Here is a 15,557-nt window from a genome sequence, read left to right as displayed (position 1 = left end):
TACCCATAAACATTAGAATATGTCCAGTATGATATGATAAACATTTTTTAAATTAAACACATTTGGTACTGGATAGATCAATATTTAATTTTCTTTTTCTGTTTAACCTATGGAACCACAGTAAGGTGGTTCGGAGGTGGATTCGGAGGATATGTATGAATGTAGATGAAGTTTAGCTTTGTACAGTCTCAGGTCGACCATCCATGAGATGTGCGGTTAATTGAAACCCAACTACCAAAGAATACCAGTATCGACAATCTAGTTTTCAAATACTAATAAAAGTAACCGTCTTTACTAGGATTTGAAGCTTAGAACTCACGACTTCAAAAACAGTTAATTTTCCAAAATTATCCATCAATTACTCAGATGGATAATTTACGTTTCACTGTATGCAAAATCTAACGACAGCACCACTTCATTTTCAACATTTAAATTTTCTTATTTAACTAAATTGGTCTCTTCAATTAATAAAGCATCTTTTTTAAGATATCACCATTAATAATATCAATAATTCTTTTTTTTTGTTGAAATTACAACTTCATTATATCATTACTATTTACTACAAACATTGTAGAATAAACAAGCATTGCTCTTTGTCAAAATACAATTCATACTTGTTAATCACAAAATCCATTACAACAATTAGCAATAAAATCAGCTGATTAGATCTTGTTTTTTTAAAACTGATAAGCGATCCTGCAAAATGAAAACATGTAACACATGAAGACTTCAGTAGATAATCCATTTATTATTTTTCAGTTTAGTAATGTGATTTTGAGGCACTATGTATAAATCACATAAAGAAAAATTCAAAACATGGTAAAAAATGCAATGAAGTCAAATTAAAGAATCGACATTAAGTGCATACATAATCTTTCGTTCATATAATACTCCAATGTATACACACTGAGAGGGCTAGAATAAACTTAATAGATCACTTTAATTATAAAATAGATCTCTTGCGATTGAAGAGATCTTCATTATAATTATCACAACCATTACCAAGTGGCTCCACTTTCACTTGCAAAGATTTACTATCCTAAAACATAAAATCATCAACATTTTAATGTTAAGTTTAATGATGTGATGACACTTCCTATATAACATAAACAAAAAATATAAATCAAATTATACTTACACAATCATCATCTTCAGTTTCTAGTTTCATAATGTTAGAGGATAGAGCTTCAAACGTGTAGATATTCTTTAAAGGTATGTCCATTACCTTCAAAAATAAAAACATTCAAGTTAAAATTTAAGTATTTATAATAAAAACAATAAAATCGCTGCTAACTGTAAAACATTTCATTCATTGAAATTTTTAAACAAATTTTATCTACATTTAGATTTTTTCAATATTTATGAAATACAATTTTGAAACAGCCTGAGAAAATTTTAAACCCGACTAAATAATCTGGCTTTTTTATTTCTTATTTCATTAAATACAAAATTTAAAAGTATTAAAATTTCAAAATGCCTTAAGCATTTTCTTTGCAAATAAAGTTTTGCAAAGTTAGAAATTCAAGGGTTTGCTTGGCCGCCACTACGCTTCAGCCAGGTCTTTGATTTTGTATTCACACATTAAAATAGAAGTGTTACACAAATTTGGATCTAGCCTCAAATACCTACCCTAAAATGTTTAACAGCTACTACTACTAATAATAGATATGCTTAGGATTAGTTAAATACAATATCTAAACGACAGATAAATGGTTTGGATAGCCATTTATCCAGAGAAAAGTTTTGATTCTAATGTGAGCAGTGGGCAAAAAAGTTTGAGGATCAAAGATTTAAAAGAACGTTATTACATATAAAAGAATCGTGAATATTTTCACTGTCTAATTAGGCTGGCCAGGGATTTGACTGAGGTTTGTTAAGCCATTCATCATTCGGCCATTACCATTTTACATTATAATTTTCAATTTCCAGGATCTTACTCTGCACAATGTTGTGGAATCATCAAACTGTAAGGAGTTGCAGTAGGGTTATCATCTTACCCAAGCCTCCCTCCCGCCACTGAGTTAGTTATAATTTAGTAGTGGAAAGAATGATCTACCATAAAAAATATGAGAAGATATAATGTTAGGAATTAATTAACATGTAGTATTTATTAAAGGCATTGAGATCAAAAGATACGTCAAATTTTTGGAAGCGTTCAAGTGACATAACTTGAACTTATAATCACAAACATAAAAAAATTTTGAATAGTTTTGTAAAAGGGAAAAGTAAAATTTGTTTTAAAACGATTAAAACAAAATTGGAGAAAAACTGACTCTTTAACTCGTTCCATTCTTTCTTCCTTTAAAAATATGAATTCTAGTTTTAATTCTCCAAATATGTTTTTTTTACATTTAATTTTAATTAATGAGTATATCAGGTTTAAAATTTGACAACCAGTTTCAGATTAACGAAACTCTTTCTTCCAAAACTCCTTATGCGGCTAATTATAATCAGCTATTCCTATTATTCCAGGAAGGAGCCGATAATTAGCTACACATGTCTTGGAAGAAAAATTACATTAATCTGAAACTCAATTATTAATAACTTTAGTTTTATGTCGTTTTTTCTCATGCTGTTCAACGAATAAATGCGCTATGCATTTCACAATAGCATTATTACAAATTTGAGTTTATAAGCAAAAACTTCTGAGGCTTACATTTAAATCATTTGTGCGAGGAAGTAAATATTCATGCGTTTCTTTAAATACAAGTATTAACACTTTAAGAACACAATTAGAAATAGATAGCTAGGATGGGTAAATCATTAGACATTTCTTATTTGGCGGCAATATCCAGTATGCATTAACAATATTAAAAATAGTTAACATGAAAATTAGAACTAACAACAAGCCCGAATAATAAAACGCAACTTTGTTTACAAGCATTTAAAATAATATTAAAACGGTAAAAAAGTTTCAGACAAAAGATATACCAAAAAGTTAGGTCTAAGTTAACTATAAACATAAAGCCTTAAGAGTTACTTATAGTTTTATATTACCTAGATAACACAATTAGAATCGATACAACTGTAAATAATTAATTAATGTAAAACGGGTTCAAAAATTCACATTCATATTATGTATGATTAAGAAAATTAACTATATGTCATTACTTACTTTTAGTAATGGACCGCGGCACAAAATAGTATTTCATTATCTGCAAAAACCAATCGGTAGACCTCCCAAAAATTATTTCTCTTAGTAAGCATTCAAGCAAGATTATTTTATGTAACAAATTAATCTACATCGTTAAATTGAGTAATAGTTGTTAACGGCACGGTTAGAAAGGACGCTGATAGTGTACAACATCATGTTGCTTACAAGATGTAGGAAGCAAACTTAATCTGCCAACATTTTTGGTGCATTTTTTAAAGTTTACTTGGGAAACAAGTCAAGAGAAAGTGTGATAACATTTTTTGTTAATTCATTAACATATAAGAAATTAGCATAAAAAATACTATAAGAAATAGCCATTTTATTTAACAAACAAGAAATTTAATTTTGTTGACCGGTGTAAAATTATTAAACTTGTTTTTAATTTAGAATTGATAAGTTAATTATTAAATACATTGCATTGTGCACTACCGATTCCATCCCATTTATAAGTGTATTATATCAGTGTAAATGTGTATTTTATTATTAAGTCAAAATGTATTTGTTTTGCTTTCCTTTCAGATATATTTGCATGCCCCATTTAGTGTTATCACGCCCCCCCCCCCAAAGGGGGGCACACCCCACTGGTTGAGAAACACCAATCTGGACAGTCATCTGCTGTAATATGAACTTTTAGTTATTCTGTTCTATTTAACATAGCGACCTTGACCTTTATAATTCCAGAGTTTATTGAAGACATGTTTTGTTTAGCTTTGTTCGGTTATTTGTCCATAGAATTTTAGTCATCGTTTTCTTATTGTTACTTCCAGGTCTGCAATTTATCATACATCTCTTTATTTGTTCTCGGTCTTATAAATCTTAACCTTCTGAGATTTATAAGATTTATAACCTTATTTCTATCTTGAGTATATTTTCTATTCCAGTTACATCTGTAGTTTCCATGCGGTACAGAATAACCGGTTGTACAACTGTGCTGTCTAAATTTTACATTTATATAGTTCATTTTATTGAAAATAAATACTTTTTCTGTAAAAGTTATGTTGTTATGATTTTTGTTTTTTTTTTTTTTTTAATCGCTAATTTACCTTTCTACAAATTATTTCTCAAAGATATTTAAAATGATCCGCGATCATATTTGCCAAGCTTTCTATTGACGTTTTGGAATATTTACCGGCACTTATCTTTATTTCTGACTTTGAAAAGAAGATCTGCAAGCCTGTTTTTTCAGTTACTTCTTTCAATCGGTTAATTTTGTAGATTGTTTCCCGTTCTGATTCTGCAAAGAAGATTACTAAGTCTTTATCTAAAGCTAGATATTCAATCTTCAATGTCTGTATAACACATATATACAGTATGTATATATATTTGTTTTTTTATATCGATTTTTAAATTCCATATAAAGTAAAATAATTTCTTTCTAGAATGAAATATATTTTTGTTACACTAATTATAGTTTACTTAGACCGAGATCAGGCATTATTCTTTTTAAAATTAAAATTAATAATAATTTTAAAAAAATAATAATATGTAATCTAGCGAATGAAAGCGTACACCTGAACTTAAGCTGCAATAAAATTCAACAATAAATCTTAATAAAACTGGTTTCTACCTTTTTTATGTTAGCTTATCAAGAAGTTATCTAAAGAAAAATAAATGCAATGTTTCGTCACAATTCATCTTCGATGAATTGCGACTAAGATTTTAGATTATCTAAAATAATTGTTTTTAACACATTAACCATGTATTGCTTACCTCAGAGTACAGTACGTTCAGACTGTGCAGTAATTTTACTTCAGTTAATTATTTATATCGGCCGATTAACCTAATATTTAAAACCATGCGTGTAACTTGTTTCATTTCTGTTTATCTTTGGGATATTATTTCGCTGGTATTATAAAATAGAAAACAGCGTTAGAAATGTTCAGATGTTATATGAAGAAATAGTTATAAATTTATTTTGTAAAAATAAGAGCGTGCTAATTATATTATAAAATGCATTACACGATAAGTACGGATACAATAGGGCACTTATGCGGTTTGTTCCACCCCAATATTTTTTTATTGTTAAGTTAGGTTAGGTTAGTTTACAGAAATTTTAAGGATCTTGGATACACCCATTTTACAGTTAATCGTTGTAAAAATTTCATTGACCCTCAAACCGGTGCATACACCAATCACATCGAATTAACATGGCAAAAGACAAAAGAAATGCATAAGCAACATTTTGGTACCCACAGAGAACTTTTGCAGTCATATGTGGCGTAAAATGTATCCTTATAACGGTTTTTTTTTTTTGAAAACACGTTTCAGAGGAATGGCCTTACAATTAAAGTTTTGTTTGACGTTTGTAATTTTCAAATAAAATTTGGTTAATCAGGTCTTTCCGTTTCAATTTAATGCGCGTTAAGCATTTTTCATTGTTTGCACATTTTTTACATCGTCATAACAATTAAACTTTTGTTTGGGGTGGACCAAACCGCATAAGTACCTACAACAGGCAAACAAAAATAATAACACTTATTTTAAGCTGTACTAAAATAATATAAGAAAAACTTACTGCGATCAATAATGAGGACCATTATCCAAAATGTACAAGAAGTAACAATAACTGTTAAACAAGAGTGGACACAGAAACGATAACCTAATTTGTAACCTAACTTTGTAAACAACCCAAGACTGACCGCTGTATTTCATAAGCTTCGTTCTGTCACCACGTGATTTCTCTGTCGCTCCCCACCCCTGCAACAAGTCTGCCGTCTAAAATGCACTTCCTAGACTACATTGTTTCATCTCTCATAACCGACCGACCAACACCAACAGTTAATTATTCATGTTTACAGATTCCCTTGATACAATAGGGCAAATGCCGGAACAGTTCGTTTAGTTTTCCGTGGAATTTAATCTTTGATATACTTATTCTTACTTAAAATAATAAAAATAAATATTTATTTATAATTTTATTTTTTGTAGTTTTTTTTCATTACCTGCTTAATGACGAATTTATTTATTAATTACTGTGTCGATAAATTTTTAAATTATACCGATTAAAATGTAAAAAAAACCTCAATTTCCTGTATCCTGTTCACCGTGTAAACAAAGACAAATAATTTTCATTAACGCCTTCTGAATTGTGAATTATTATATATTTAGTCGCTTAATTTAGTTATCTCGATATTATTTCATCTGTTTTTATATTTATGGACTTTAATCGAACCTAATTTTATTTTTTAATCGATAGTGAAATTTGTCATGCCGATCTGATTAAGGATTTACCACGGTTTCCCTTGATCCATCCACACAAATGTCGGGACAGTTCCTTTTTTTTATTAATGAAAAATACGTATTTATGCGTTCCCGAGTATTATATACTCTTATATAATATATTATTATGCACTAATCGGAATAAAAAAATTATTTATTAACTTAATTAAAACCCAAAAGAAAAATTTATAGAGGTATCTTTTACTTTTACGTCTCAATTGAACTCAGAGTTTTCATGTCAAATGTTACTATGCCAGTTAATTAAAAGGGAAAGACACTTGTCAATTGCAGTAGCCGAATAGTATGCTTGTGTTAAAAACACAGTATAACATTGAAATTTCATATGTCATATTATCCTAATCGATAAGTATCAACTCTGACGTTTGTCAGTCAGATGCTTGTGTGACAGAGTTATAACTAGGGTCAGGTTAGGACACTCCTTTTTGACTCGCGTTCTTCTAATAGTTCATGGAAGACAGCCTTATTTTCTGTTACTGGCATCTTAACTGTTGAATTATCTTTTTACATCAGAAAATATTTTGATTCTGTAAAAATTAAATTTCCTTCTTTTATACAACTGAATTGGCTTCCATTAATACTTAAAAAATATGCAATAATCTTTGTTTAATTTAGCATCAAAGTCTATATACCCAGTGAATACTTTTCTTATGAAAAATATTGTATCATTTTAGGTAATAAAAAGCGATGACCTCTATTGTTATTGCCAACTCATGTATATTTTTTGGAGATTTAGAAATTCATTTATACCATAAACTCTGGTTTTCGTGTTAGTTATAAATATAGATTATGTGTATATAAAATCATTTCCAGACATAACAGACACATTGTAGTGCTTTAAAACCTGCTTTGATAGTCACACTATTATAATAGAATATTATTATTACTTCATATTTTTTTTGCAGAGTATGGATGCACAAACTAGTGATTCAGTTTTGGAAGAAAATCCATTATCCTTGCCCATTAAAAAAGAAAACACGCATGAAACAGGGCAACAAGAATATTTGTTTGTACATCTTGCCAAGACAGATGATGGTCTGACAATATTTAAACAAGTTAGCTTTTTTCTTCTTTGTCTTGGTTTAAGGTAAAAACATAAAACCTAGTTATTGTAAGAATTCTTAATATTGTATTCATGATGATATTTTTATTTACTGTTTATAGCTCACATATCATTTAGAATTCATGTCTGACATGAGATATTTTGAAATATAGTGTAAAAAACATTTATTAGTGGAGTATAGGGGGGGTAAATAGCTTTGTTTAACAGACTGCATCTAACATTTTACGTTAGATAAACATTTTGTACAACAATACGTAACAAATAAAATACAGTGAGGTGATGCCTCATGCCTTAAATACAGATGACTAACATATTCATTTTATACCCACATTTAACATTGTTTATGAAAATATTTTAAAAGAGTTCAAAGCTATCCTTGCCTTTATCAAGCATGTTCAGTTACGAGAAACTTTGTTATAGGTTTCGATAATCCTTATTCTGTGTCACTGCATTTTTGTTTCCAAACAAGATTGATGTGTTTCTTTATATATGTACCAGCAACCTGTTTCTTTTTCCATACAATTTAGATTGTGCTTAAGCGCAAATCTTTTTCTATTGATCTATTAATTTACTGCCAATGCCTCTAATATTTCCCTTTTCTGGCACTATCATGTGTGTTTATTTACTGAAAGGTTCCAGATGAATGTTATTATAGATGTACTCACTAGGATGATTTATTTCTATAAAAATCAATTTATTTTTACATTGTAAGAAAAACAGATATATTTTTAATAGATGTTAATTATATAACGATAATAAATTATTATTATTACTTTATGTTTTGCTGCAGAGTATGGATGCACAAACTGATAGTTCATTTTTTTTATGAAGATCCATTATCTTCAAATATTAAAAATGAAATCAAGCATGAAACAGAGCGAACAGAACATTTGATTGCTCCTGTTGCTATGACAGATGGTAAACTGACAACATCTGGACAAGTAAGATATTTTCATTTACTTTTTGATGGTTTACCTAATATTTAGGATTCTAGTTTAACGCTAGATATTTTGATTAAAAGCTTAAAAAGTGATACCAAACTGTATGTGAAATGTTAAAACAGTATGTGTAGGATTGCACGATTGACAAGTCACTCCTGAAAACTCGTGGCTTTTGATAAAGAATAAACATTCCGAGCGAGGTTTTATATAAGGTCTCTTGTTTCTTTCTTCATAGTGCCAAAATATACTGTTCCTCATCATACAACAAACCTGCTGAAATGCAGCTGATATATTCTTGCAAGTAAATTTATAATCTGTTCACAGAAACCAGTTTTATAAATAACATTGTTGTCCTAAGAGAAACTACTTCATTGTGTCTCTTATGGTACTGTAAATGCGGCACAGCCATAACAAATTCTGTAACATATCAAACTGTTTTCTACCTCCCAACAGACAGCATGTTGTATTATTATTGCTGTTAAAACATCCATAAAACATAGAAATGAATAATAGTAAGAAATATTGTACTTCATACCATTCCTATTGGTCTTTGATAACAGCCGTGAGGCTACTCTTCCAGGATCTATACTTCATGCATAGTTTTTAGTGTGGTATTTATGAGTTTTCTGAGGGTTCCTTGTGGTTTTATGCCATTTCTCTAGGATTTTTCAGTATTCCTTGATTAGAATCTTTTTTTCATGTGTTTTAAATTATAATCGGTAATGATAATAAAATGATGATACAATAGTAATAAGAGTATTGCATGATATAAATCTGAAAATTAGTAGAATGTATTCAAATGCCACTATTTTTTACCCAAAAAAATTGCTTTTTTGAAACCATGGTGTGCATCAGCTTTCTCAAAACAAATTCTTAGAGTTTCTTTTCACAGATAATTTTAGAAAACTTCTGTTTTAAGTACATGAACCAGGAGTATTGTCCATGTCCTTGACGAAATTGTTCATTAATCCTAGTTTGATATGTAACAGAGGTAGATACACATTTTTAGGCCATTAGTTTAGGCTGTTCTTTTCTAATAAATGTTTTTCTGTCCCTACTATCCCATTCACACAATAAACAACAGTAGTTTGTGTAACCAAGCCGCAAACCAAGAATAAATGCAATCACTTTCAAATCACCACAAATACTCCATTTATATACTGCATATTGAAGCTTTTCCAATATAGATTTATATTTTTATAAGTTTCTTTCATAGTAGCAGAGTGGGCCACAGGTACTGATGGGAATTTATTGCTGTTATGCAGAAGCACAGCTTTTAAACTAACTTTAGAGGAATCTATGAACAAGTGCCATTCTGTTGGGTTATGTTCATTACAAAGTGGCTGCATAAGAGAAGAAATGTCATTACAAAACACTAAGGCATTTTCTTCAGAAAAATAACTTTAAATTGAGAATGATGATTACGATAAATGCTACATATCGTATTCCTTTTTAAGAAGATTCCATCCTTTTTGCCGGGAAGCAAGCATTCCAGACTGTTTTTGGATACTTTAAATCTTTTATGAGTTCGTTAAGATTTACTTGAATCAGTTAATCTGTTAAACAAAGCTATTTCCCGCCCTCCCTATACTCTACTAAAATGTTTTTTACACCATAAATCAAAATATCTCAAGCTAGACATAAATGCAAAATGATTATAAGTGAGCAATGAACAGTAAATAAAAATATCATAATAAATAGAATAATTAAGAATTCTTACAATAACTAGGTTTTATGTTTTTAACTTAAAAAAAAGATAAAGAAGAAAATAGCTAACTTGTTTAAATATTGTCAGACCATCATCTGTCTTGGAAAGATGTACAAAAAAATGTTCTTCTTGCACTGATTCATGCATTTTTTCTTTTTTAATGGGCAAGGATAATGGATTTTCTTCCAAAACTGAATCACTAGTTTGTGCATCCATACTCTGCAAAAAAAAGTAATATTAATGTTCGATTATAATAGTGTGACTATCAAAGCGGGTTTTAAAGCACTGACATGTGTCGGTTATGTCTGGAAATGACTTTTTATACAAATAATCTATATTTATAACTAACACCACATGAAAACCAAAGTTTATAACCAAAGGTATAAATGAATTTCTAAATCACCTAAAAATATACATGAGTAGACAATAACAGTAGAGGTCATCATTTTTTATTACCAAAAATGATATAATATTTTTCATAAGAAAAGTATTCACTGGGTATATAGACTAAATTATAATGGTATAATTATAATTACGTGGTATGCAATGGGTATAAATGCTAAATTAAACAAAGATTATTGCAAGTTTTTTTAAGTATTAATGGAAGCCAAATAAAAGAAGAAAATTTAATTTTTAAAGAATCAAAAAATTTTCAGATGTAAAAAGATAATTCAACAGTTAAGATGCCAGTAACAGAAAATAAGGCTGTCTTCCATGAACTATTAGAAGAACGCGAGTCAAAAATTTGTGTCCTAACCTCACCCTAGTTACACAAGCATCCTACTGATAAACGCCAGAGTTGATACTTATCGATTAGCATAATATGACATATGACATTTCAATGTTATACTGTGTTTTTAACACAAGCATACTATTCGGCTACTGCAATTGACAAGTGTCTTTCCCTTTTAATTAACTGGCATAGTAACATTTGACATGAAAACTTGTAAAACCGCCTCTCATAAGCCCTTTGCACCATTAATAAAAACATTACTAATTTTTTGCATGAAAATTTCAGGAGAAGCTTACGATTAACTAAACATATAAATTTATTACACTGTTTCTGGTAAAGCCAGACTGCATTAATTTTCTGTATTACAAAGAAGTCATTGTGGAAAGGTTACAAATTTAACAGAAAAATATGAGATTATCTCTTCTTATAGAAAGTTTACGAGAACCTTCTATAACTACCTTTTAGAGAATTGAACAATCACAACCAGTACACCAAATTCAATCAAAAATATAATATATATGTAGGATATGATTTCAACTGAAAAAACACAAAAGCACATCGAAATCTGCCTATTTCCATAAATGTGTTTAATGTTTTTATTATACTTGTTTGCGAATACTTAAAATATTTCGCCTCCAGAATAATTCTGAATATCTGTCTCTTCTTGTTCACGACTAATTTCCCATTTGCTAATTAGCAAGTCTGATTCCATCACGGGTGAGCTTCTACAATTAAAAAAAATAATAAATAAGAATTTCTTACCTTCTGCCTACGCAAATACAATTAATTATTAAATGTATTATTGAGTTTACTATATTATTATATTTAGTTATATTAATATACTTATGACACGTAAATAATATACACTTCTTTCACTCTGTAAAAATTATTTTAATGACTACCAAACACCTACCAGAACACATTTAATATATATGTTACTGAGGGTGTCAACAGCTGACAACACATGAAAGGATTGCATATCAGTTATACTACTGTGCTATTGGAGTGTTTGTAATCATACATGACAGTCGAAAATATATATAAAAACAATGAAATAAGGTGGTGAGTTAGCAACCACCATGGATCCTCAAGGCAAACAGTCACCTTGGAATCACTGAGTTCCTTGTAGCAGCTAATGTTTAAATTATTTTCTAATGCTGGTTAGAGAAAACTTAAAAAAAGACGCATCGAAAATATTGCTTAAAATTTTCTATACATTCTTTTTCAACAATGTACAAACACAAGTGAATAGATTTATAAGAGATTATATGTTAATTAGTTATATCATTGAAATGTTACATCCTTTATAGACATCTTACATTGTTTATTGGCTCTAAGAATAGTTCAAAAATGTGTACGTCAATTAAAACATGAATAACTCTGAAATGTATTCACTATATGCTCTATGTGCACTTAACACTTACTGAATACAAAGTTTTCCGTTTACTGAATTTTCTGCTACTCTTGTTTAATGTATTTGACCAATCAGTTTTATGCGAGTGTTCAAAGGGAGAAAGTGCGTACCGTTTTCTGATTGAAAAGTAGAAAAAAGCCTCATAAGTTTAAGAGGGCCACCATTAATTTATTGCCAATCTATGAAGAATCCAAGAACTCAAAAACACCTATTTAAATTACAGTTACAAAATAAATTGATTTCCACAGAAATACCTCATCTGTGCGAGTGCTTCGTTAAATAGTATGAAACTGGAAACTTTCAGTATATTATCAATCTTAATATTAGCACGAGGCATCAACTCATTGACTTTACTTTGTTGCAAATTGTACAAAATCTACTGTAAAGTCTTAAGTGCAATCGGTTCATCAAAGCTATTTACCTCCCAATACTTCGTTAATAACTTTTTTTTGCACTATAAGTCAAAACATCTCAAGTCAGACATGAATGCAAAATGTTACGTGGGCTATAAACAACAAATAAAAATATTATCATGAATAGAATAATTAAGAATTCTTACAATAACTAGGTTTTATGTTTTTAACTTAAAACAAGACAAAGAAGAAAATGACTTACTTGTTTAAATATTGTCAGTTCATCACCAGTCTTGGCAAGATGTACAAACAATTGTTCTTGTTGCCCAGTTTCATGCATGTTTTCTTTTTAACGGGCAAGGATAATGGATTTTCTTCAAAAACTGAATTATTAGTTTGTGCATCCATACTCTGCAAAAAAATTTAAAGTAATATTAATATTCTACTACAAAAGTGTGATTTAAAATAAGCGTGTTAAATGAAATATTACTCAAACATCTGATGAAGTCAAGAGCTTGGAACTAACTATATTGTTTGAGATAATTTAAGACTTGTTATGTATCAAAGCGGGTTTTAATACACTAACCTGTGTCTGTTATGTATGGAAATGACTTTTTACACAAATAATGTAGATTTATATAACTAACACCACATGAAAACCACAGTTTATGGTATAAATGAATTTCTAAATCTCCAAAAAATATACATGACTTGACAATAACAATAGAGGTCATCGTTTTTTTTTACCTAAAATGATACAATTTTTGCAAAAGAAAAGTTTTCACTAGGCATATAGACATTGATGCTAAATTAAACAAGGATTATTGCATGTTTTTTAAGTATTAATGGAAGCCAATTCAGTTGTATAAAAGAAGAAAATTTAATTTTTAATGAATCAAAAAATTTTTACATGTAAAAAGATAATTAAAGAGTAAGATAAAATTAAAGCCAGTAAACATAAAATAAGGCTGTATTCCACTATCTATTAGAAGAACAGGAGTCCAAAGGGAGTGTCCTACCCGGATCCTACTTATAACTCTATCAAACAAGCTTCTTGAACTGACAAATGCCAGAACTGATACTTATTGATTAGCATAATATGACATGACACTTCAGTGTTACACTGTGTTTTAACATAAGCATACTATTCGGTTTGGCTACAGTAATTGACAAGCTTCTTTTCCTTTTAATTAATCTGACATAGTAACATCTGACATGAAAAGCTTGTAAAACTACAGCCTCACGTATGCCATTATCAACCAACCATTAAAAAAACACATTACAGATTTTTTGCATGAAAATTTCAGGAGAAGCATACGATAAACTAAACATCTAAATTTTGTACACTGTTTCTGGTAAAGCCAGACTGCATTAATTTTCTGTATTACAAAGAAGCCATTGTGGAAAAGTTAAAAATTTAACAGAAAAATATGAGATTATCTCTGTTATAGAAAATTTACAAGAACCTTCTACAACTACCTTTTAGAGAATTGAACAATCACAACCAGTATATCAAACTTAATAAAAAATTTAATATATATGTAGGATTTGATTTCAACTGAAAAAAACACAAGCACATCAAAATCTGCCTATTTCCATAAATATGTTTAATGTTTTTATTAAACTTGTTTGAGAATACTTCAAAGTATTTCACCTCCAGAATAATTCTGAATATCTGTCTCTTATTGTTCACGACTAATTTCCCGTTTGCTAATTAGGAAGTTTGACACAATCACGGGTGAGGGACTATAATTTCACAAAAAATACGTAACGATTTCTTACCTTCTGGCTATGCAAATGTGATTAATTATTAAATGTGTTATTATAGAGATTTCTATTTTATTGTATTTAGTTATATTTATACTTACGACACACGTATGTAAAACACACTTGCTTCACTCAGTAAAAATAACTGTAATGACTACCAACAACCATCTGACAGAATAAATTTAAACCATCTGTTACCGAGGGTGTCAACAGATGACAACACATGAAAGGAATACATATCAACTGTGCTGCTGTGCTATTCGGGTGTTCGTAATCATACATCACAGTCCACAATAAATGTGAAAACCATGAAATGAGGTGGTGAGTTAGCAACCACCATGTACCCTCAGGCCTGTATCAAACAGTCTTCTGGGAAACCACTGAGTTCCTGGTAGCAGCTGATGTTTTAAGTATTTTATAATACTGGTTAGAGAAAACTTCAAAAAAGAAAGTCCATAATATTGCTTAAAATTTTCTATACATTCTTTTTCAACAATATATAAACACAAATGAATGGATTTATATGTTAATTAGTTACATCCATTAAATCCTTTATTGGGTCCTACATCCTTTATAGGCATCTTACATCGTTTATTGGATCTAAGAATAGTCAATTAAAACATGAATACCTCTAAAATGTATTCACTACATGCTCTATGTGCACTTGACACTTACTTGAATACAAAGTTTTCCTTTTACTGAATTTTCTGCTACTCTTGTTTAATGTATTTGACCAATCAGTTTTATGCGAGTGTTCAAAGGGAGAAAGTGCGTACCGTTTTCTGATGGAAAAGTGGATAAAACCCTCATAAGTTTAAGAGGGCCACCATTAATTTATTGCCAATCTATGAAGAATCCAAGAACTCAAAAACACCTATTTTAATTAAAGTTACAAAATAAATTGATTTTCACAGAAATACCTCATCTGTGCGAGTGCTCCGGTAATAGTATGCAACTGGGATCTTTCAGTATATTATCAATCTTGATGTCCAGAACAGAATGTAGGCTTTGGCATTATTGAATCTATCAATAAAAAGTTGTTTGCACCTAGGTTAAATCTAATTGGTTTGGTAAAATACATAGGTTACTTGTGTAAACGTTAAAGAACATATCAGTCTAGTTTGAAAACAAAAATGCAGTAACATAGAATAAAGATTATTGACAACAATAACAAAGCTTCTCGTAAC

At 29.6% G+C, this 15,557-nt stretch overlaps 1 protein-coding gene across 12 annotated transcripts in view; it reads right to left on the bottom strand.

The window, feature by feature from the left end:
- LOC142330041 (uncharacterized) overlaps window positions 1-15,557 on the bottom strand; it is an 80,161-nt gene that overhangs the window by 5,422 nt on the left and 59,182 nt on the right. For 8 of the 12 annotated variants that reach the window (XM_075375053.1, XM_075375056.1, XM_075375054.1 and 5 more), the window contains 2 exons: window positions 12,866-13,014; window positions 1,139-1,225 (listed from right to left, as the gene is read on the bottom strand). In XM_075375053.1, coding sequence (XP_075231168.1) covers window positions 1,139-1,225; window positions 12,866-12,943 — 165 coding nt within the window. In that variant the 5' untranslated portion in view covers window positions 12,944-13,014. Of the gene's footprint in view, window positions 1-1,138; window positions 1,226-4,864; window positions 4,998-5,669; window positions 6,418-12,865; window positions 13,015-15,557 lie in introns of those variants that run through there. The other 4 variants (XM_075375061.1, XM_075375064.1, XM_075375062.1 and 1 more) reach the window with 3 other exon arrangements.

This window comes from Lycorma delicatula, chromosome 9 (assembly GCF_047948215.1).
Source record: "Lycorma delicatula isolate Av1 chromosome 9, ASM4794821v1, whole genome shotgun sequence".
NCBI classification, from domain to species: domain Eukaryota; kingdom Metazoa; phylum Arthropoda; class Insecta; order Hemiptera; family Fulgoridae; genus Lycorma; species Lycorma delicatula.
This window is presented reverse-complemented; position numbering and strand designations above follow the sequence as displayed.